Raw genomic sequence first — 21,397 nt, 5'->3', positions numbered from 1 at the left:
TGATTCGGCCTTCTTACGAGCCTCTTCACTTTGCTCTAATTTTTGAGCAAGTGTACTGGCACGCTCGTTGACCTCCACCAGTTTTTCTGCCAAGAAAGTTAAATTTAGTTAAAAACATCGACAACAAAGGAGTAAGAAGGCAAGGGCAAAAAGAAGCAGCAAGGCATTACCTTCAGCTTTACTGGCATAGTCACGGTACCCAACAAATTGGGCACCGAAACGGATGAATTCCTTAATCAAAGGTCTGTTAAAAGAAAGAGAGAGAAAGAAAGCGTCGGTACGGAATAAAGGGTGATAGCACAAAATAAAGTACACAGAGAAAACATCGGCAGCATCAGAAAGTATTCAAGAACTTACATCATCCAGAAGAGGAGTCGAGGAGCCACCCAATTGTAGGGTAGGCTGTGTAATTGATTCAACTCTCGCCCTTTTTGGCGAAGGGACAAGAGGGCTTGCAGGAGGAGTAGGTGCGTCGGTGTTTTGTTGAGGAGGCGAAGATTCCTCTCCTTCAACGTGCACCTCAGAAACAACTAGAGTATGCGACGTACTCGTTCGAGCAGTCGCATCAAGAGCTGGCATTTCTTCCTCGTCATCACTACGATGAAATGACGACAAGATAAGAAATAAGATAGACAAAGATCTTCAAGTAGCAAAACAATAAGAAACAAAAAATGACTTACGAACTGACGAGGGCTTCCAGGTATGGATCGAAAGCTGCCTTCCGACGTGAAGGAGCAGTTTCTTCGGCTTTGGAAGTGCCGGAATCTTCGACATCAGTCCTCTTCCTTTTGTTCTTTGGAGATACAGCGGGAGGAGGAGAGTGTGCCGAGGTAGTATCCTCGGATTCAGCTTCCTTTTCAGAAGATCCCGCAGATTTTCGAGAACCTGCGGGTTCACTATCGCCGCCGGGAGCATCTTGGTTATCATCATCGATAACGGCTCGTTCGTCGACTTCCCCACCTTCAGGAAGGGGAGGAAGAGAGACAATATTTGGATGGTTCTGTATAAAGAAAAGAGGGATGTCAATAAAGCAGTTATGCAAAAGATGTCAAACAAAAATAGAGAGTCGATAAAAAGTTACCTTGGGGAGCGCATTGGCGGCGCTATATGGTTTTACCCGACAAGAGGACGGAACAGGATCTTTTTTGCTGAGGGAGGAAATTTTTCGGACAAGCTTTTCTAAGTCCTTGACCGATAAATCCACCGATAGGCGATCCACATCCTTATCGCCAGTATACTTCCAGAGAGGATTCTTGCGAGCCTGCAGAGGCTGCACTCTGATTCTAAGGAAATAGGCTGTGATTTGAATACCCGATAGTTCTTGGCCGCGGGTGTTTTGCAGCTCGCGGATGCGGGTCATCAGTGCTTCCGTCGCCATTTTTTCTTCTTCGGTAGCTTCTGCATCCCAGGAACGGCGACGGTGGATTTTCTCGGCACCGTCAAAAGGAGGAATATTGTCTTCAGCACATCCATGGTTCTCCTCATGGATGTAGAGCCACTTCTTGCGCCATCCTTGAACTGAGTCAGGGAATTTGACGTCGAAATACTCGACATCGGGGCGAACACAGATAACAACGCCACCTATATTATAAGTGACATTGGGAGAACCATTGCGGCGACAAAAGAAAATGCGCTTCCATAGCACCCAGTTAGGCTGGATGCCAAGGAAGGCTTCGCAGAGGGTGATGAAAATGGAAATGTGGAGGATGGAATTGGGTGTGAGGTGATGAAGTTGCAGTCCATAAACGAAAAGCAACCCCCGAAAAAAAGGGTGAATGGGGGCAGAGAGGCCACGGATGAGTTGATCAACGAAACTAACCCGATATTCCATGGGAGGGGTTGGGTAGCTTTCTTCACTGGGGAAGCGAACCGCGTCCTGCTTCTTGCTGATCCCCAGTTTCTTCAGCAGGTTGATGTCTTGTGAGGAGATTTTGGATCTCTCCCACTCGTGTTCGCTAGATCTTCGGCCGCCATCTTCGATTCGGTGTGTGCTGTGCCTGGTGAGTCTACGCGGAGGCATCAACAATAGCGCCGGAGCAAGGTGCGAGTATGGTTGAGCTCAAGAGCTTTGCGGCGCAAGGGAGGATTTTTTGACAGAGGAGAACGGAGGAGCGGCGCGAGCGAAAGGACTAGAGGAGGAAGACGACACCCTTATATAGAGGTGCGGTGAATCGTCACGTCGTTGGATTGACAGATTACGCCACAGATGGTGTACACGTGGACAAGGGGTAAACGGTAATTTCATATAGAGGAGAAAGTGCAGCAACTACAGTACTTGCGCCAGGAAAAGCGGAGGACGTGTGTCCCCCACTTGCACGACGTGTCAATATGATGCGGAGTTTGGGCCCGCAAGGCAGTGAGAGAGAACATCTCGCGATTTCCAGATACATTGGTCGTGGCTGTCATCAGCAGTGATGTCACCTTGGTAAAAGAAAATCTCGGCTATGAAGCTTGGGAAGAATGGCGACAGCATAAGATTGTTTCGAGAGCTTTTGAACAAATACAAGTTTTTGCCCAAATGCTCGGGGGCTACTTTGGAAAAAATGAAAAGGTTGAGAAAGTCAAAATAGAAATGGCGAGAGTCTATGATCAAATACAAGTATTTGCTCATAGCCTCGGGAGCTACTCCCATCGGGAGCGCTCGTTCGCGCACCCGAGAGAAAGAAAATATAGCGGCATAAGGCGTGGAGCCTACACCCAAGCACAAGTCCTTGGCTGTAGCCTCGGGGCTACTCCCATCGGGAACGCTGTTCGCGTGCCCGATGAAATTATATAAAAAAAGAGAAAAAGAAAAAGAAAGAGGAAGTGAGTATACTTCGAGTTATACAAATAACTCTACATATACTCCCATCGGGAAAGCAATATAAGTCATCCGTTGACTCAATAAAATGTGCTATTCCAAGCAGCCGAATAAGCACTCAACAATATATTCTCGGAGCGCCAAAGTTGCGAATAAATCTCCGAATGCCGCAAAATTTGCGAAGGTAAGACCCCGGATCCGTTCGTGCGGCGTGGCGCCGTCTCCGACGTCGTTTTGCTACTTTTTTCCGTATCAACGGATACGAAGAAAAATCCTAACGGACGCGTTAGGTACCCGATAAAATATGACTCGGGACTCGATAGAATGGTAAGACCTTAAGCGGCACCCGTCGAAGTTTACACCAGTATCCCGAGATCATGTCCGGGGACGTGATCTTGAAGTAGGTTTTTGCGGATTGCCACTAGAGCAGTTAACTAGTACCCGATCCGTCAGATGAACTAGCCCCAACTACCATTATCCCTGTACAATATAGAAATTCATATGAGGAAATATAGAAAAGGTTAAAGTTGTCGAGTAAATATAAACAGTGGAGATTTTCCCTGATTCTGCGATTCAAGCAAAATCTCGGGGGCTACTAACATAGGCATACCCAATGGGCCTACCGAATATGGTACCCGGGGTTTACTGAAGGCCCACGACCCGAAGAATAAGGAGAATCGGAAGCCCAAGTTGTTACTAAGGAAAGCTAGAGTTGTAATAAGAGTTGTCGTTTGTAATCTTGCGGGATGGGTTGGAAACCCTCCCGGACTCTGTAAACTTGTGTATCACGAATCCCTCGGCTCCGCCTCCTATATAAGGGGGGGTCGAGGGACAAAGAGAGGATCGAATTTACTGTCAACACAACCCTAGTTTTATATTCGTCGAGTACTTTTCGGCTGAAACTTTCCAGATCTACTTGCCCTCTACATCTAACTAAACCCTAGTCTACAATCCGTAGGCATTGACAAGTTAATACCTTGTCACCGGCCACCACACCCATCCACAAACCCTAGCCGTCCCCTCTCTTCCTCCTCCATATACTGCGCAGGCTTAGGCGAAGCCCTGCAGTAATTATTCTCCACCACCACCACCACGCCGTCGTGCTGCTGGGATTCCGTGGAGATCTACCACACCTCCGCTGCCCGCTGGAACGGGGAGAGGAAGGGGCTTCATCGACACCGTACGCGCGACCGAGTACGGAAGTGCTGCCGGATTGCAGCACCGGGACGATCGTCTACACCAACAACGAGATTAATCTCGTAGGCTTTGGAATCTTCGAGGGTTAGTCTCATCTCCATCTCGTTGTTCAGATCTCATAGATTAGATCTTGGTTTTTCCATAGATTAGATCTTGGATTTATTCGTCTTTGCGGTAGGAAATTTTTTGTTTTCTATGCAACGAACCCCATCACCTCTATCCAGCCGCTGCTCCAAAAACGATGCCCCAAGAGGTAGCGTGACGCAGGGAGCGCCGTCATCGTCCGATCCAGGCTGGATCCTTGGTTTCCCCCGGAGCAACACGAGTGAGTAACCGCAGACTGCAATGACGATGCCTTCAAGAAGGAAGCGACGCTTAACACCTCCATCGCCCGCCAATCGTGGCACGGTTTTCACCGATAGCCGCGAGTCCCCAACTCGGCGAGAGCTGTTGGAGATATGCCCAGGAGGCAATAATAAAGTGGTTATTATATATCTTTGTGTTTATGATAAATGTTTATATACCATGCTATAATTGTATTAACCGAAACATTGATATGTGTGTTATGTAAACAACAAGGAGTCCCTAGTAAGCCTCTTGTAGAACTAGCTTGTTGATTAATAGATGATCATAGTTTCATGATCATGAACATTGGATGTTATTAATAACAAGGTTATGTCATTATGTGAATGATGTAATGGACACACCCAATTAAGCGTAGAATAAGATCACGTCATTAAGTTCATTTGCTATAAGCTTTTGATACATAGTTACCTAGTCCTTTCGACCATGAGATCATATAAATCACTTATGCTGAAAGGGTACTTTGATTACATCAAACGTCACTGCGTAAATGGGTGGTTATAAAGGTGAGATTAGGTATTCGGAAAGTATGAGTTGAGGCATATGGATCAACAGTGGGATTTGTCCATCCCGATGACGGATAGATATACTCTGGGCCTCTCGGTGGAATGTCGTCTAATTAGCTTGCAAGCATATGAATGGTTCATAAGAGACCACATACCACGGTACGAGTAAAGAGTACTTGTCGGAGACGAGGTTGAACGAGGTATAGAGATACCGATGATCAAACCTCGGACAAGTAAAATATCGCGTGACAAAGGGAATCATCATCGTATGTAAATGGTTCATTCGATCACTAAGTCATCGTTGAATATGTGGGAGCCATTATGGATCTCCAGATCCCGCTATTGGTTATTGGTCGGAGAGAAGTCTCAACCATGTCTGCATAGTTCGCGAACCGTAGGGTGACACACTTAAGGTTTGATGTCGTTTAAGTAGATATGGAATATGGAATGGAGTTTGAAGTTTTGTTCGGAGTCTCGGATGGGATCCAGGACATCATGAGGAGTTCCGGCATGGTCCGGAGAATAAGATTCATATATAGGAAGTCATTTTATAAGTTTGAAAATGATCCGGTGCATTTATGGAAGGTTCTAGAAGGTTCTAGAAAAGTCCGGAAGAAATCACTATGGAAGGCGGAGTCCCGGAGGGACTCCACTAGCATGGCCGGCCAACCCTAAGGGGAGGAGTCCCAGGTGGACTCCACCTAAGGTGGCCGGCCACCCCCCCCCCAACGAAAGGGTGGGAGTCCCACCTTGAGTAGGAGTCCCACCTTGGGTAGGTTTCCCACCTATGACAAGTTTTGAGTTGGGGTCTTATTCGAAGACTTGGAGTCCAACTCTTGGGGGCTTCCACCTATATAATGAGGAGCAAGGGGAGGGGGCCGGCCACACCAAGCCTCCTTGGCCGCAGCCCCCAAGTGGCCGGCGCCCAAGACCCCCCTCTCCCCAAACCCTAGCGCCCCTCCTCCACATATCTCTCCCACAGCGCATAGGCGAAACCCTGCCGGAGATCTCCACCACCACCGCCACCACGACGTCGTGCTGCCGGGATTCCGAGGAGGATCTACTACTTCCGCTGCCCGCTGGAACGGGGAGGAGGACGTCGTCTTCATCAACACCGTACGTGTGACCGAGTACGGAGGTGCTGCCCGATTGTGGCACCGTCAAGATCTTCTACGCGCTTTTGAAAGCGGCAAGTGATCATCTTCTGCAACAACGAGATCTAATCTCGTAGGCTTTGGAAATCTTCAAGGGTTAGTCTCGTGATCCCCTCGTTGCTACCGTCTTCTAGATTAGATCTTGGCTTGTGTTTTTGTTCTTGCGGTAGGAAATTTTTTGTTTTCTATGCTACGAATCCCATCAAGAGCAAGCGGAGATGCCAGCAAAGATGATGCCTTCGCAAAGGAACGACACCAATAGTTGCCGCCATCATCCACCAAGAATGAAGTCAAGGCGCGGTTTTCACCCGTGGCCCCTTCACCGCTGGCTCGTCGTTGACTAGATCTTCATCGCCAGAGTAGATAGATCATGTGATCCGCCACCCCAGCACAGAGCCGGCCTCCTCCGGCGAAGAAAGAAGCCAACACCACCAAACCCGTACCAGCCCGGGCATCCTCGGAGAAGCAGAGGTGGCCTGAGGAAGATTGCCCATAGGAGCACCCCACTCCGGTCGCCGCCACTCTGCTCCACCGCCACTTGAAACGGGGGGACAGGTCGCCGCCGCGCCCCCGATCTCCTGGCCGAGATCCATTTTTAGGATGGCCAGCCATCATCTCTATGACAAGGCCGGCTCTGGCGCCCCCATGCCGCCCCCTGTGGGGCGGGGTTGGCCTGCGGGCGCGGACAATTTTTGGACCGCGTCGGATCTAAATCTTTTGGGGCCACGGTTGGGTTTTTTCCGCTCCTCCTCCCCCTGTTGGGGCAGCCCCCTCCCCCCTCAATTAGTATTGTTGAATTTGCTTCGTGATTCTTTATGGTGTGAGTTGCAACATAGATTGCAGGTAAGATTCGAGGATATTGCTTGACTGGAAACTACGTTAATAACTCATTCAACTAAGAATTGGTCACACCTTTTTTACTTTCTTCCCTGATTTGTGAGAGTGCCCACGATTCTACCACTGTTTTATGTAATCAATAGAGCTCTTTCTTACCAAGAAATATGGATGATCAATGTTGCTTGGGTGCAAGTAAATGTATGTAAATTTATATTTAACCAGGATAGCAATTGTGGCAAAAATAACGAAGCACATCTAATTGAAAGATTATAACTCGCCCTTGAGTCCGCGAATAATTAAGCTCCAAGCACCGTAATCCCTCAGTTGATCGAGGGGTCAACGACGTGGCCCGCGAAGAGGATCGCACCGGACATCTCCTCGATCACAAAGAAGGCAAACGGATGGTCGGCGACGAAATCCACACGCGGCGGCGGTGGCGGAGAGTATATACTACACCCAACTAGAAAATCGGCGGTGAGAGCCCATTGAAATGTGTGTGCTATCAGTGATCCCGAGAATAACACTATACACAGGTATCCTACCTTTATTTAAAGGTAGGGTGCTACACATTTGTTACTAAATATCTTGTGGATGGTTTTATTATTGTGGATGAGACACTATATCCTATATGATTAGATTTATATTATAATATTGGTCAAAAGGTCAATGTTGAAGGTTATTCCTCAATTTTGGATAGTTGGTGTTTGATATTACGTGCGAGATTGTTTCCTAACTGGATCGAACGAAGCACCAACCTCAGATTAGATTAAACGGTCAGGATGCTCCGAATCTTCTTCACCAAACGCGTTGTACGACCTACGACCAACCCTAATATAATATTATAGAATATATTGTAGATACTCTTGTATTTTTAAAATATTTAATTAAATATTACAAAGTTTAACTTTGATTAAACCTAAATACGAACGGAGAGAGAAGCTGAGGGTTGACCAGATAGTTTCTTTATGTACAACTAGGACAATGCCCGCGCGTTGCTGCGGAAGAGCAAAATATATATGTGGCTTTAAAATAGAAAACAAAAATATTCCTCTTGCAAATTAAACTATTATAATTCTGCATAAATAAGAATATTTATAAGATGACTGTATAAAAAAAAATACCTGAAGGTATAAAGGCAAACCCGTGAAATGAAAGGGGCAAGAAGAATGTTTTGGTGTGTACGATCCCTCTAGGATGGTTTCACTATGTATTTTTATCGCTGGTCTTTCTTTTCTATGCACTTTGAAAAATTAGTGGGGCTAAGATTTTATGCTAGGTGGGACACCTAACATATATATTTTTCAATACCACTTCTCTAATAGGACAATGTATATGCAGAACAATTATTTTTAGAAAAAGCACAGCAGAAATAAATTTATAAAGGCGCACAAACAACATAAATTCAATTTATATTTCTGAAATCTTCAAATAGTAATATTACATACTCGTAAATGAGATGCAATATCCTTGACCATATCTTCATGTTTAAGTAGTCTGTAGTACATACAAGTATATGAACTGATTTATCAATTTTCTAATGGCATTGAACTATTTTCTGTATCCACAAGTCATTAGTGAGTTGATACAACAATTTTAGCATTCTACTTTAGAATATATACTCGCAGTTAAAAATCAATAGAAGAGAGAGGCATGGATCTAAACAGAAGTGTCGTACAAAGACGTCAAGCCTGTTCCACTCCAAATAAAAAGCAAAGGGAGAACCTCACCTGATCGATCGGCTGTTTGGGAGATGCGAGAAAAAATCTCGGCCAGGAGGTCAGCAGGTCGCCCTGACTGCAGAATGCGTGTCTTGTGCCCGCGAGACACCTGCATTGCCTCTCGCCGCCTAGCGTGTTGCGGCCCTACCTTCTGGTGTTCCGCGCTGCTGGAGTTGTCGCTTTCTTCTTGGTGAATCAAGGCCAGCCCTGTACGTATTGCCATAGATTTTCCTAAATTCTTTCCGGCAGGCGCGTGCTAGACGGACGTCCGGAGCACGCGCACTACACGACAACCGACACCCACGCACTCGTCCCCAATTCCGGCCCAACCTGCCTATGCTGCCCAAATCGCGTCTCCAGCGCGCTGCCACACCTCTCTCCGCCCCGCACCTACGCGAGGCCATGCCGGCTGCGGCGCCTCTGCTCCTCCCACACCGAGGACGGGCAGGCGGAGGAACAGGAGGAAAGGTGAAGTGACTGCTGCTGGAGCTCTTCACGAAGATGGTGTGGCGCGTCGAGACGGGAACTCCTATCAGACGTGGTCCTGAATCCTGACGAAGCAAGCTCGGGGAGGCGGCTAAGGGCGGAGGTGTACACCGCGAATGCGGTGGCGCGGGCCGGCCGAGCTGGTCAGCGGGAGCGGCGGAGGCGGAGAGCCGCCGCCGATGCAGTCTACATCGGCTGGAAAAGGGGGCGGCACCTGCACATCTTGTTCGTGTGCAGTTACTGCTCGCGAGAGAGAGAAAACAGTGAGCTGATGGCCTTCTTTTTGGGTTGAAGCTGAGCTGATGGACTAATAGGCCGCAAAGTTCCTTGCAAGTTGCAAGCGAAGTTGTTTAGCCACAGTTGGCAAAATTCAAAGTTGATTTTGGTATCCTGTGGAGTAAGTTTAGAACGAGCAACTTTGGTGGCTAACAGAGCAAATTTGGTGCTTCACAGTGCCCGTGAAGCAACTTTTGGCGCCTGAGGGCGCAATTTTGGTGTCTGACAATGCAACTTTCATGCATGAAATTTTAGTTGCCTAATGCTTTTTAGTGCCCATCGGAGCAATTTTAGTGCCGATCGGAGCAATTTTGTGCCGGGCAAAGCTACATTTTGTGTCTGGCAGCGTAATTTTGGTGTCTGATAGAGCAACTTTGATGCTCGAAAGATTAACTTTGGTACCTACGGAGCAACTTTGATGCCTAGCGATGCAATTTTCGTGTCCGACGGAGCAACTTTAGAACCCGACGGAGCAACTTTGATGTCCAACGGCGCAATTTTGGTCTTGACAGAGCAACTTTTGTGCGTGACAAAGTTACGTTGCTAAAGTTGCTCTGTCGAAGACCAAAATTGCTCTGTTAGACATCAAAGTTGCAATTTTCGTGTCCGACGGAGCAACTTTAGAACCCGACGGAGCAACTTTGATGTCTAACAGAGCAATTTTGGTCTTCGACAGAGCAACTTTTGGTTTTCAAAGTCATTGGTTGTTGTATGGCAGGGTAATTTTGGTATCCGATAGAGCAACTTTGGTACCTGTTAGAGCAATTTTGATATCTGAAAAAGCAATTTTGATACCTGGCGAATCTAGAGCAAATTACAAGATTTTTTTAGCCAACGAATTATTGAGTGATTTTAGGCAACAGATTGACACTGATATGCCATTTTTAGGCAACAAACTAGGCTAGGCAAGCAACGAGCTTTTTTTAGCAACTATTATGTCATTTTAGGCAACAAAACAGTATTATTGGGCAAGTACCAAAAACACTTTCCTCATGTGGGACCCCACTTAGTGTGTGCCGTCTCTCAACTTCATCTTTCTTCCTCGCACGCATCTCATCTCCATTAACAACCCAGTCAACGCTCCCCCTCACCCAATTCCTCCCGATTCTGGCCGCCGGGGGCTTTAGCCCGAGCTCGAGGCGGGGAGGGCGGTGCGCCACTGCGGGAGGTCGCGACGGACAAGAGTCATGTGCTGGATGGAGAGGTTGCGTGGGAAGTTAGCGGCCAGGTGGAAGGAGGCCGGCGATGGGGATTCAGGCGCGGAGCTCGTGCTCAAGGCTTGGGAGACGGGGAACCTGGTCGGCGGCCTGCCCGTGCTGGAGGAAGCCTACGGTAGAGGCACGCGTCTGGATAGGAGGCCGGCGGCGAGCACGGGGTGGCGGCGCGTTTCTCGATGGGAGGTCGGCGGCGAGCATGGTTGTCCGGGGCGGCCCGTGTGGAGAGGCGCGCGTCTATAGGGGAGGTCGGCGGCGAGCATGGTTGGCCGGGGCAGCCCGTGTGGCCGGCGGAGGCGCGCGTCTATAGGGGAGGTCGGCGACGAGCACGGTCGGGACACTCCTAGCGGTAAGATGCTAAAAAGGAAAGTCTGTGGATCCGGGGAATTTTTTTCCTTTTACGGGGGTCTGCCAGACACTACGAACGGGCGGTCGGCCGCCCGCTAGACGCGCCCATAGATTTTATGTTTTTCGGAAAATAGAGAATCAAGATCGAGGCTATGTATTCGGCTGGTGAGAGAGCGCATTGCAGACCAAAGCCATCAAATAGATCAATTCGGAGATTTCCACGGAAGTAGCATTTGTGAAAAAATAAACTTGCTCTTACTTTTTTTTGCATCGTATTTATCCAGAAAGAAGGTTGAGGTTTTTCCATTGCAATAAAATCGGATGACCAAAGCTGTATATTCTCATGTAGATACGGTAGAGTTGCAGACGAGCCTTACAAGTGCATGCATCCGACCTCGCAGGCCTGCGCCAGCATCGTACGTGTGCCGTAGGGCTTGCTGGTCCCACGGATGCGGCGGCCTCCCTGACCGCCGACGTGCACGATGGCTGCAAGCTCACCAGTGCAACCACAGTCAGTGCCATCCTCTGTTGTGCGGGACCCTACGACGATGCAGTCAAATTCAGTTACGCTGATGACAAAAACATATATGTGTATATGCATGGATTTCATTTTCATTGAGATTTCAACGTAATACACTGAATTTCAGTAATTTCGGTGGACACCGAAATAATTACCTTTCGGCCAAAATATTTCAGTCATTTCAGTAATACACATGGATCTAAAAATTATTCAAAATATTTTTGAAATTTTTAAATATTTTAATTAATTTTGATAGAAAATTTCACTCTTTTGGCCGAAATGAAAACCGAAATCAGTGAAATTCACTGAAATTCAGTGATTTCAGTAGGGGCTGAAATTTTTCTGAAACTGAAATTTGAAACCGTTATGCACCGGCTCATACAGGAACCTCATGGCCGTGTTCTACAACGTGAGCACCAGGCACCAGCGCTCTCGCTGCGGCTGGTAGTGCAGGACACCTCCATGGCCGCTTCCTACGACGTGAGCACCAGCGTGACGCTGCCCTTCTCTGTCACCCCTGCGGTAGGGTCCGCCTGGGACTGGGACAACTTAGACTCCTCCCAACCGAGCACCTGTCGGCCGTGTTCCGCCGCGCAGGGAGGCGAGGACTTTGATGATGATACACGGGAGCGTAGCTGGTCGCATCGTTCATTGGCATCCCAGCAAACAAAAAGGAATTTTCGATTCCCCGTTAGATCTTCATCCCCGAAGGAGCACAGCTAGCTGAGCGGATATCCGAGTCGTCGATGGTATCGTTGCTCTCCACCTCCGGCGTTATGATCTAGCCCGGTAGGTCTTCACGAAGATCGTTGCTAGGTGCGACTTGATTGGAGGATGACGAAAGCTTCGCGGCAAGGTGATCTGTCTGGGCGACCCTCCACTTCCACAGTTTTCATACACGTCTCGACTCAGGTCAGGTCCCAAATTCCACGCGGACGCGCAGGTTTTGGCTCAGAATCGAACATAATCCACGCGGAAACGCCAACCTATGTCCATTGTTGCCGGCTCGAGAGTTGTCCAGGGCTGGAGACTCAATTTCCCTAGGCGATCCTCTCTCTAGTTCTCTAGATGCGACAAGCTGATCTGTGAAGACCAAACACATATATAAAAAGAGAGACACGATGCAGGGTTATGTACAACTAGCCACGCCTGACGTACGGATTGAGATCTGCTGTAGAAGAGGGAAAAAAACATTAAATAAGTCCCATTGAGATCATGCTCACCGTATTTTTTTCTCTCTCTCTCTCGGACTCTTAAGATCCAGCCATAGCGTCCATCTCTCTCAGACTCTTAATCTCCAGCCAGTAGAACAACAAAACAGAGCAAAAGAGAGCAGCTGACCACCATTGTCTCATAAAATGATCGGACGGATTCTCCTGCCGCTCTGCTTCTTCTTCTCGATCGGCCTCACCGGACAGCAGCTCGTCCTCGCTGCGACTGCCTCTAGTTCGAAGGTAGTGACTACCCTCCCTGGATTCGACGGCCTCCTTCCCTTCCACCTCGAGACTGGGTACACATCTTCTCTAGCTCTTCAGTTAGTGTTTCTACGCAAGAGGTGCGATCCCCTTGAGCGATTCCATTGGATTTAATCGGCTGATGCTGCTGCTACCGCTACTTGATTCAAAGTTACGTGGAAGTGGATGAGGTCAACGGCGCGGAGCTATTCTACTACTTCGTCGGGTCGGAAGCCGGCGGCGAGGATGCTCCTTTTCTTCTGTGGCTCACCGGCGGCGACCATTGCTCCGTACTCAGCGGCCTTGCCTTGGAGATTGGTACATTTGAGTTTGTATTCTAATGCTCTCCAAGATTCATATATGATTTCATACATGTCCACTGCAGGCCCATTCCAATTCGTCATAGAGCCTTATAATGGCACCGTACCGAGCCTGCAACTCAACCCGTACTCGTGGACGAAGGTTGGTCCCGTTCTGCACACTCCAGCGTAAATATTCAGGTTCGTTCCTGCCTTGACAAGGTCTATATCTGCAGGTGGCAAATATTCTTTTTGTCGATGCGCCGGTTGGGGCAGGATTTTCCTTTTCTAGAAAACCTGAAGGTTACAATGTTGGGGATGTATCAGCCTCACTGCAGCTCCATGAACTCCTCATCAAGGTACTAACTAATCCCATTCGAAAAAACTTTTTGAGATGGATTCAGTATTCATTCCTGAATAATAATCCGTAAGTTGCTCGAGTTCAAGTCTTTTAGGTTGATTTGAAAATCGATGACCCGAGGATAAGCTCACGTTTTTTTTCCGATAAGGGAGCATCGCCGGCAGCCTCTGCATCAATTGATGCACACGGCTTCTTTTTTATTAACCATAAATACGGGTTCAACAAAAATCAACCATTACAATCAATCAAAATGTAAAGTCGATACTAAGATCAACCAAAAGAAAACATGGCCTGTAGAAAAGCTATCCATTGGCTATTCTATTAAGATGCCGCCACCCAGTAGCCTGGAAAAAGCAGTCCCGAGCAACCACTAGCATCCGGTTGCATCCACTAACCATATCCTCGCACAACTCCAACGAAAGGAGGAAAACCCTTATTGAATCAATGAGCAACCCGTCGGATAACCTGTAAAAAAATTAGTACCAGTATTCTTGTTAAAAATGATTGCGACTTGTCCATATCGACCAACAAATCGCAGAAACGCCAATGCGAATCTTTTGCTTATCAGTCTTTGGTACTCCATTCAACCAATTACCAAACATATTAGTAACATTGGATGGTGGAGAGATATTATAAGAGAGATAAATGATGCGCCAAATCAATTTTATAAATGGACAAGCAATGAACAAATGATTAACGGTCTCAGTAGAATCACAAAAACAACATTTTTGACACCCATTTCACTTCCGTTTATCTAAATTGTCCTTAGTAAGAAGCACTTTATTACTAAGAAATCACATGAAAATCTTAATTTTTAGAGGAATCTTTATTTTTCATAGATATTTCCTGAGATATAATTTTTTTTCCAGAATCAGTGAGGATAAGCTCACGTGTAGCGCAATTGAAAATTACAAATGAGTTTGGGTTAAGATGAGCTTACTCACACTTGGATCGACATAACAATAAGAACCTCTCCTTGTCCCGGCGTGCCTCTGGCTGCGAGGAAGCTGGGGCGTCGGCCCCAGAATTGGCTTGGTGGTGTTGTACGGGTGGCTGCAGTGTGAGGTGCTACAGCTGCTGCGCGGCAGCAAGGTAGCCGGGGCGGCGGCCGCGAATTGGTGGTCATGCTGCAGGAGGGGCAGCTCTGCCCTCCCGCCAGCATGGTGTCATCGTCGCGGCGTGTGGTGACACGACTACTGCGGCATGTGGTCAGGATTGGTGGTCGGCGATGGAGCCACGCTGTTCTGCTGCTCCTTGGCCTAGGCCCTTGGGCTTGGCGGTTGAGATCGCGCTCCAGGTGAAAGCCTCACACTTCGGTGCCGACAGCGGTGGCGCCCTAGGATGTCGTTCACCTTCTTGAATGCGTCGTTTGGGAGTTGCGATCCTCTACCGATGCGGGTGGCTTGTGTTTCTCCGGGTGAAAACCTAAACTCCTTTGGAGCGGGCGACGGTGATGGAAACGCCGTTATCTTCTTGAAGGCGTCGCCTTGGAGCTTCTCAACCATCGTGGTGCGACGGGCTTGCAGCTGACCGTGGAGTGGCTTTGTGGTCTGGGCGGAGAATGCCAGGGCGGCGGCCCCGGAAGGCGGTTGTAAGCCGAGGCGGCGGCCTCAGAAGCTTGGCGACCATGGCTCTATGAGGCAGGGCCGTGGTTTTGCGTTGCATGGTAACAAATTAGTGCCATGAGGGTGTCTGGTTCGTCACCATAGTCTCTTTTTTTATTGTTTCCCGATGTACTTTAGTTCCATAGTCTCTTTTTTTCATTTCTTTCTCTTTTCTGTTCGTTTCCGGATGTATATTAGTTCGGGTGACATGTATGTACGTTTCCCTCTGCTTATCAATGAATGCTAGCATTTACTGGATCTTTTGAAGAAAAAGACATGCCGGTTTGTATAGATAAAAAAATAGAATAATTTGTCAGCCTCTGTCATGTTGGATGCAACTACCACACTAGCTAGGTTATTTTTTGTTGTTGTGTTTAATAGTTTAGTTTCCTCATGTGGTTGGTGTGAAGTAATAACCTGTCGGGAGATTTTAAATGGTGCAGCATAAAACTGGCTTAAATTCTCAATGTACTTAAGTACTCACATCTTGAAAGCACTCGCATCAATTCAAAATCATTATAAGCGTCGAGTGTGAGCTAAACCGATCTGTAGCTTAATCTCTATTAATTTTGGCCAATTCTGTTTTGATCTCTACCACGGTTATTCTGTTGTGATACTCTGACATTCCCAGCTTTTATCCTTTGCTCAACTCAAATTAAATGTGTTTTTATGAACTAAGCTTAGTGTGGCTCGCTCAAACACGACTCATTTTATATCTCTAGATTTTTTTTCTTTTGTGAATTTGTTTATATGTCTAGCTAATCCATGTGTCCATGTATAAGCTGAGTGTGGCTTGCTCAAACTGGACTCATTTGTATCTCTAGCTAATGGCATCCGCTTTATTGTCTAATCCATGTCTAGTGGTTCACCGACCATCCGGCGTTCCTCGCAAATCATCTCTATATCGGGGGAGACTCCTACGCTGGGAAAATAGTGCCATTTATCGCACAAAAGATTTCAGAAGGCGAGAGCGCTAGTATTATTGTATTTCCACTAATACAAGAATGACCAGTTTTTAAACTGAATGAAAATTCCTCTTATGAAACTCTGTCTTCATACTTTACCCCTTCAGGTGTTGAAGCTGGAAGGAGCCCCCATCTCAATCTCAAGGTACCATCATAACTCTAATAATGCTCGCAAAAAAAAATTGTAATACCAAAGGGCCATCTGTGATACCGTTACGAGTTTGCATATGGTCACATTGCCATCATTGTTTTAGTTAAATACTAGTATAGTTTTTCACGAAACCGTTATTAGTTGATTTTTCTCACTACTAGGGCTATCTAGTGGGCAATCCGGCAACAGGTGAAATAATTGATTATAGCGCTGCAGTTCCATATGCTCACGGAGTTGGCATAATATCAGATCAGTTATATGAGGTAATTGAACTTATCTAGATCCTCTCAATGCCCTCAGATCTGCAAGCAAGGGTACATCTTTTTATCGCAACTGAAAGCGTGATCATGATACTATTTTTCACATTATCTTGTAGTGTAGACCATAGGTGGGCATTGCCATGGAGAAGACTACAAGTATCCCACCAATGCGTTATGTGCTCAAGCTTTGGATACGTACAAAAGTGTAAGAAGGAGATATCCTAGATATCTTGTTTCTATTTGCTGAAAGATATCCTGCAAACAATTTTTTCAAGATATGTTTCATCCATGGTAGTATCTGACTGAGTACCGAAGGTTAACTATATGGGTAATTATATACTGCATGCCATTCCAATTGCAGCTCCTCTCTGAAGTTAGATGGGGCCAAATATTGTTGGACAACTGTGGTGGTTTTACATCTACTGGACCGGGTAGAGAAATGGACGATTCAGCTGGTGCTGGTAGGAAAATTCTAAGTGAGGAGAAAGATGGAGCCGAAACGGTGAAACGTCTTAGAAATCCACCACCTAGCCCGACACTTGACTGTCAGGTAAGTGCGCAGCAGTCCTGTAGTGTGTTCCCTTTTCTCCCGTTAATTCAATCATAATTAAGCCACGGTCGATTAGACCTATGGCATCTACCTGTCGTATTTCTGGGCAAATGACCAGGGCACCCGAGACGCCCTCGGGATCAAGGACGGCACCGTGGAGGAGTGGGTGAGATGCCACAACGGCGACGTGCCATACACCACAGACATCAGGAGCAGCATCAAGTACCACCGGAACGTCACGGCCAATGGTTACCGCGCACTGGTATACAGGTCCGTGAATTGAGACTTGCATTGGATATTTGGATTGGATCAAAGCGAGAGGGGTTCTAATGTGTTTTTGATTGGTGTCGCTGATGGCAGCGGCGACCATGATGCGATGGTGCCTCACCTGGGGACGCAGGCGTGGGTGAGGTCACTCGGCTTCCCGATTGTTGACGACTGGAGGGCATGGCATCTCCAAGGACAGTCTGCCGGGTTGGTTCTTCTAGTCGTCTGCTTAGTTTTTCACTTTACTGCTAGTGATGTGATTCTTTTGTCTAACGTCTCTTCCATGATTTTCCAGGTTCACCATAACTTACTCGAACAACATGACATTCGCAACTATTAAGGTACCAAAATTTACACCTCTCTGCTTGAGTTGCTGGAGTTTTTGGTCGGCAAATTACTAGTTTTAAGGTGCTGCTCGTAATTGGGTTGCAGGGAGCTGGACACACGGCGCCTGAGTTTGAGCCGGAGAGGTGCTTTGCCATGTTTAGCCGTTGGATACTGAATCAGCAACTCTAGCCCCTATTGTATTGTTTTTTCCCGGGTAAAGCACACTATCTTTAGTTATAATGATTATAGTTTGCTACAGTCATTTAGATTTTGCGTTTACAACCGAGGTTAATTATAACAGTTTTGCTAATTCTCAGTCGCCTGAGAATAAGCTAAATCTCAGTCACCTCAATTATCGTTGGCTTTGTGTGCCAAGATTCGTGCTCGCTGTTTTCGGTTTTCAAGCGATGCAGGATACTGGTGTGTTGCTTTTGTAGCGTGTGCATGGGCTGCTAGTGTTTTTTTAACAACAGAAAGGCCGAGAAGAACCTAGACGCTGCATTGATCACAAATTGTGGAGGTACAAGTTACATAGAGTACCTTGAAAAAACAAAAAATACAAACAAGCCCTCACAATAAGCACGAAGAAGCCTAAACTGAAAACTAAAAACTCCATACGGTCCTTCTCCACAGATGCATCTGGAGTTCCACCGTTGGCCATCCTCTATCTCACCGGGGACAACACCACTTGGGAGAGAGAGCGCGCAGGAAATCCCACAAAGGGCCTCCACATGCAGGTTGAACACACGCTGGAAAAAAGCCGTCGGCATCGATAAGGGCCAACTGCTGGCCTTCATGGTTGGAAGCCAAACATGGGCCACCGAGATTGTACTCCTAGAAACTGCAGCATGAGGACATCCCTGCCATCCAGCACTCTTCTGAGATCCTGCATGACCACAACCTCATTCGGCAACTCGCTGACAAGGATGAAAGGGGCACACCGAGGTGCATGGAAGAAGCAGAACATCACCAAACATGTGGACCTTATTTGAGGACATGCCAATGACAACCTCCTTCCCCGCTACCGGTTCTAGCCGATGGAGCACCACATGATGAGGAGGTTCCGCTGGAGCACACCATATCTAGCTCAAAAGAACCGATAGTCTACTCCAAGACAACGCCATAAGGGCACCTACAACATGGGAAAACCTAGTACTACTATGTATATTGGAGTCCGTTAGGAATAATATCCGTCTCAAGCGGCAAAGCATTGGAGACAAGATCTGAACTCCAATCCGTCCGAGAGCCCACTTCTCCTCCTCCTCCACTTCTTTTCCTCCCTCCTCTCCTCCACCCGGCGACCTCCTCCTCCTCCACCCACCCACCACACCTCCGGCCGGCCTCCTCCTCCTCCTCCACCCACCTCCTGCTGGCCTCCTCCTCCACCCACCTCCGGCTGGCCTCCTCCTCCATCCACCCACTCCGGCCGACCTCCTCCTCCTCCACCCACCCACCCACCCCGGCCGGCCTCCTCGTCCTCCACCCACCTCCTACCGGCCTCCTCCTCCTCCACCCACATCAACCCACCCCACCCACCCACCCATTCCGGCCGACCTCCTCCTCCTCCACCCACCTCCAGCCGGCCTCCTCATCCTCCACCCACATCAACCCACCCCACCCCACCCACCCACCCACCTCCGGCGACCTCCAGCAATTTTTTTTTAAAAATCCGGCAAAACTCCGGCGGTCCCAGATCTAGATCTAGATCTGGCCGCCATTTTTTTTTTTGAAATTCAAAAAAAAAAAACTGTGGCACACCACCGCCGGTGCGCCACAAGTATGAAACTTTACGTGGCGCACCTTGCTCGGTGCGCCACATAAATAAAACTTTCCGTGGCGCATGGGTCCGTGCGCCACGGAATTCTTATTTTGTGACATAGATTCCGTGGCGCACTGCCCATGCGCCATAGAATAACTTTTTTGGTGCGCCAGTAATGATCCTTTCCCTACTAGTGCATGTTGGTTCATCTTTACTGCTCTCAGTGGGCGTTGGGGATTTTGCAAGGGGGTGGTAGTTTCTGTGCGGCGGGAGATGGTGTGCGCGATGCAAGCGAGGAGGCAGCCTATTTACAAGCGAGGAGGCCAGTGCATGCATTAACGTTGGCGTGTGGGTTCCCCGTACATTGCCTCGTGGGAAAGACGCAACAGCGACGAGACGCCTCGCCTGCCACTACCGCGGAAACTAGTGAGTCTTAAAAGCTAACTGTGTCTTTATTTAACCAGCGAGTCTTAAAAGCTAACCATGTCTTTATTTTGGGATGCCCAGCCATCATCTCTGTGGCAGGGCCGTCTCTGGAGTCCCATGCCGCCCCCTTTGGGATGGGGTTGACCTGTGGGCGCGGACAATTTTTGGACCACGTCGGGTCTAAATCTTTTGGAGCTGCGGTTGCTTCATGATTCTTGGTAGCGTGAGTTGTAACATAGATTGCAAGTAAGATTCGACGATATTGCTTGACCGGAAATTACTAGGTTAATAACTCATGCAAGTAAGAATTGGTCACACCTTATTTACTTCTTCTATGATTTGTGAGAGTGCCCACGATTCTACCACTGTTTTTTTTTGTAATCAATGGAGGTCTTTCTTATACCAAGAAATATGGATGAACGATGCTGCTTGGAATCCTCGCGCAAAATTCAACCAGGGTAAGTAAATGTGTAAATTTTTATTTAACCAGCATAGCAATGGTAGCAAGATACCGAAGTACATTTAATTGAAAGATTATAACTCGCCCTTGAGTCCGCAAATAAGCTCCGAGTACCGTAATCCCTCAGTTGATCGAGGGGTCAACGATGTGGCCCGCGAAGAGGATCGCACCGGACACCTCCTCGATCACAAAGAAGGCAAACGGATGGTCGGCGACGAAATCCACACGCGGCGGCGGTGGCGGGGAGTACATACTACACCCAACTACAAAATTGGCGGTGAGAGCCGCGGCTTCGGTGCCTTCCTCATTCACCTCTATGACAGCCTTGTGCATTACCTTCTGTAGCGCCAGCCTCCTCGCTCCTCCTGCCGCCATGTCCGTCAGATCGGCCTTCCCCTCGTCGAACGCCTCCCTGAGGCCGAGTTCCTGGAGAACGTGTGACATGTCCCTGCCAAAGCTGAGCTTGAACTTTGGCAACCGGAAGTCGCCGACCAGGACCTTGTTCCTCGGCAGGTGCTTCCGCACAAAGTCCGGGTCGCAGTTGATCTTGTCGGCGAGCCGCCACAGCCCGTCGCGCGCGTTGGGGAGGAAGACGCACATCGAGTAGATGGGCGCCGGCTGGGCGGGCAACGGGCGGCCGCGTTCGTAGCGGAGCTGGAGCACCTTGAAGCCGTCGTGGCAGGCGAGGAGCTGCCTGATCAAAGTCACGCATGAAGGGCACGTCGACGTCGGTGCCGTCGAGGCGCGGTGGAACTTGTCCTCCTTGGTGAGCTCCTTATCGAAGGGCTTGTCCCACCTGCCCTTGAAGTAGATGGCGTTGGCGAGGACGAGGTCCGTGAGAGGCGACAGCGCGCCCGGGCTGAAGATGGAGGGGATCAGGTTGTTGGTCGACGCCGCCACCCATGCGTTGATCTGCTTAATTGCCTGCTTCCTCCGGCTGCATGCAGCACCACAAACGTACAGTACTACTAGTTTACTTACACGTCGACATCCATGTGTATGAACTATGAAGTCAGGAAAAATAACTGTATACGGACCTTTTGGCGGAAGTTGACGGCACGCGTGACGGCCTTGTACGACTGGACAGCAGCGTCG

General features: G+C 48.2%; 1 protein-coding gene and 1 pseudogene across 1 annotated transcript; one reads left to right on the top strand and one right to left on the bottom strand.

Moving 5' to 3' along the window:
* The first annotated feature begins 12,777 nt into the window (after positions 1–12,777).
* LOC124657743 (serine carboxypeptidase-like 18) lies at positions 12,778–17,846 on the top strand. The gene is made up of 13 exons (XM_047196259.1): positions 12,778–12,929; positions 13,046–13,191; positions 13,259–13,335; positions 13,409–13,531; positions 15,999–16,101; positions 16,210–16,247; positions 16,415–16,516; positions 16,635–16,718; positions 16,875–17,063; positions 17,140–17,333; positions 17,424–17,537; positions 17,626–17,671; positions 17,763–17,846. Exons 1-13 carry the CDS (start codon positions 12,778–12,780, stop codon positions 17,844–17,846), a joined length of 1,452 nt encoding a protein of 483 aa, XP_047052215.1.
* A 2,579-nt stretch (positions 17,847–20,425) lies between these two features.
* On the bottom strand, positions 20,426–21,393 carry LOC124657166 (annotated as a pseudogene).
* Between the last annotated feature and the right edge of the window lie 4 nt (positions 21,394–21,397).

The sequence above is a fragment of the Lolium rigidum genome, chromosome 5 (genome assembly GCF_022539505.1).
Source record: "Lolium rigidum isolate FL_2022 chromosome 5, APGP_CSIRO_Lrig_0.1, whole genome shotgun sequence".
Taxonomy (NCBI): Eukaryota; Viridiplantae; Streptophyta; class Magnoliopsida; order Poales; family Poaceae; genus Lolium; species Lolium rigidum.
The sequence above is the reverse complement of the archived record's forward strand: the minus strand, read 5'-3'. Positions and strand labels throughout refer to the sequence as shown.

Coding starts and splice junctions, on each gene's coding strand:
- LOC124657743 (XM_047196259.1), top strand. CDS start 12,778: ATGATCGGACGGATTCTCCTGCCGCTCTGCTTCTTCTTCTCGATCGGC. Junction 13,532..15,998: donor TCCATGAACTCCTCATCAAG/GTACTAACTAAT, acceptor ATCCATGTCTAG/TGGTTCACCGACCATCCGGC. Junction 17,672..17,762: donor TGACATTCGCAACTATTAAG/GTACCAAAATTT, acceptor ATTGGGTTGCAG/GGAGCTGGACACACGGCGCC.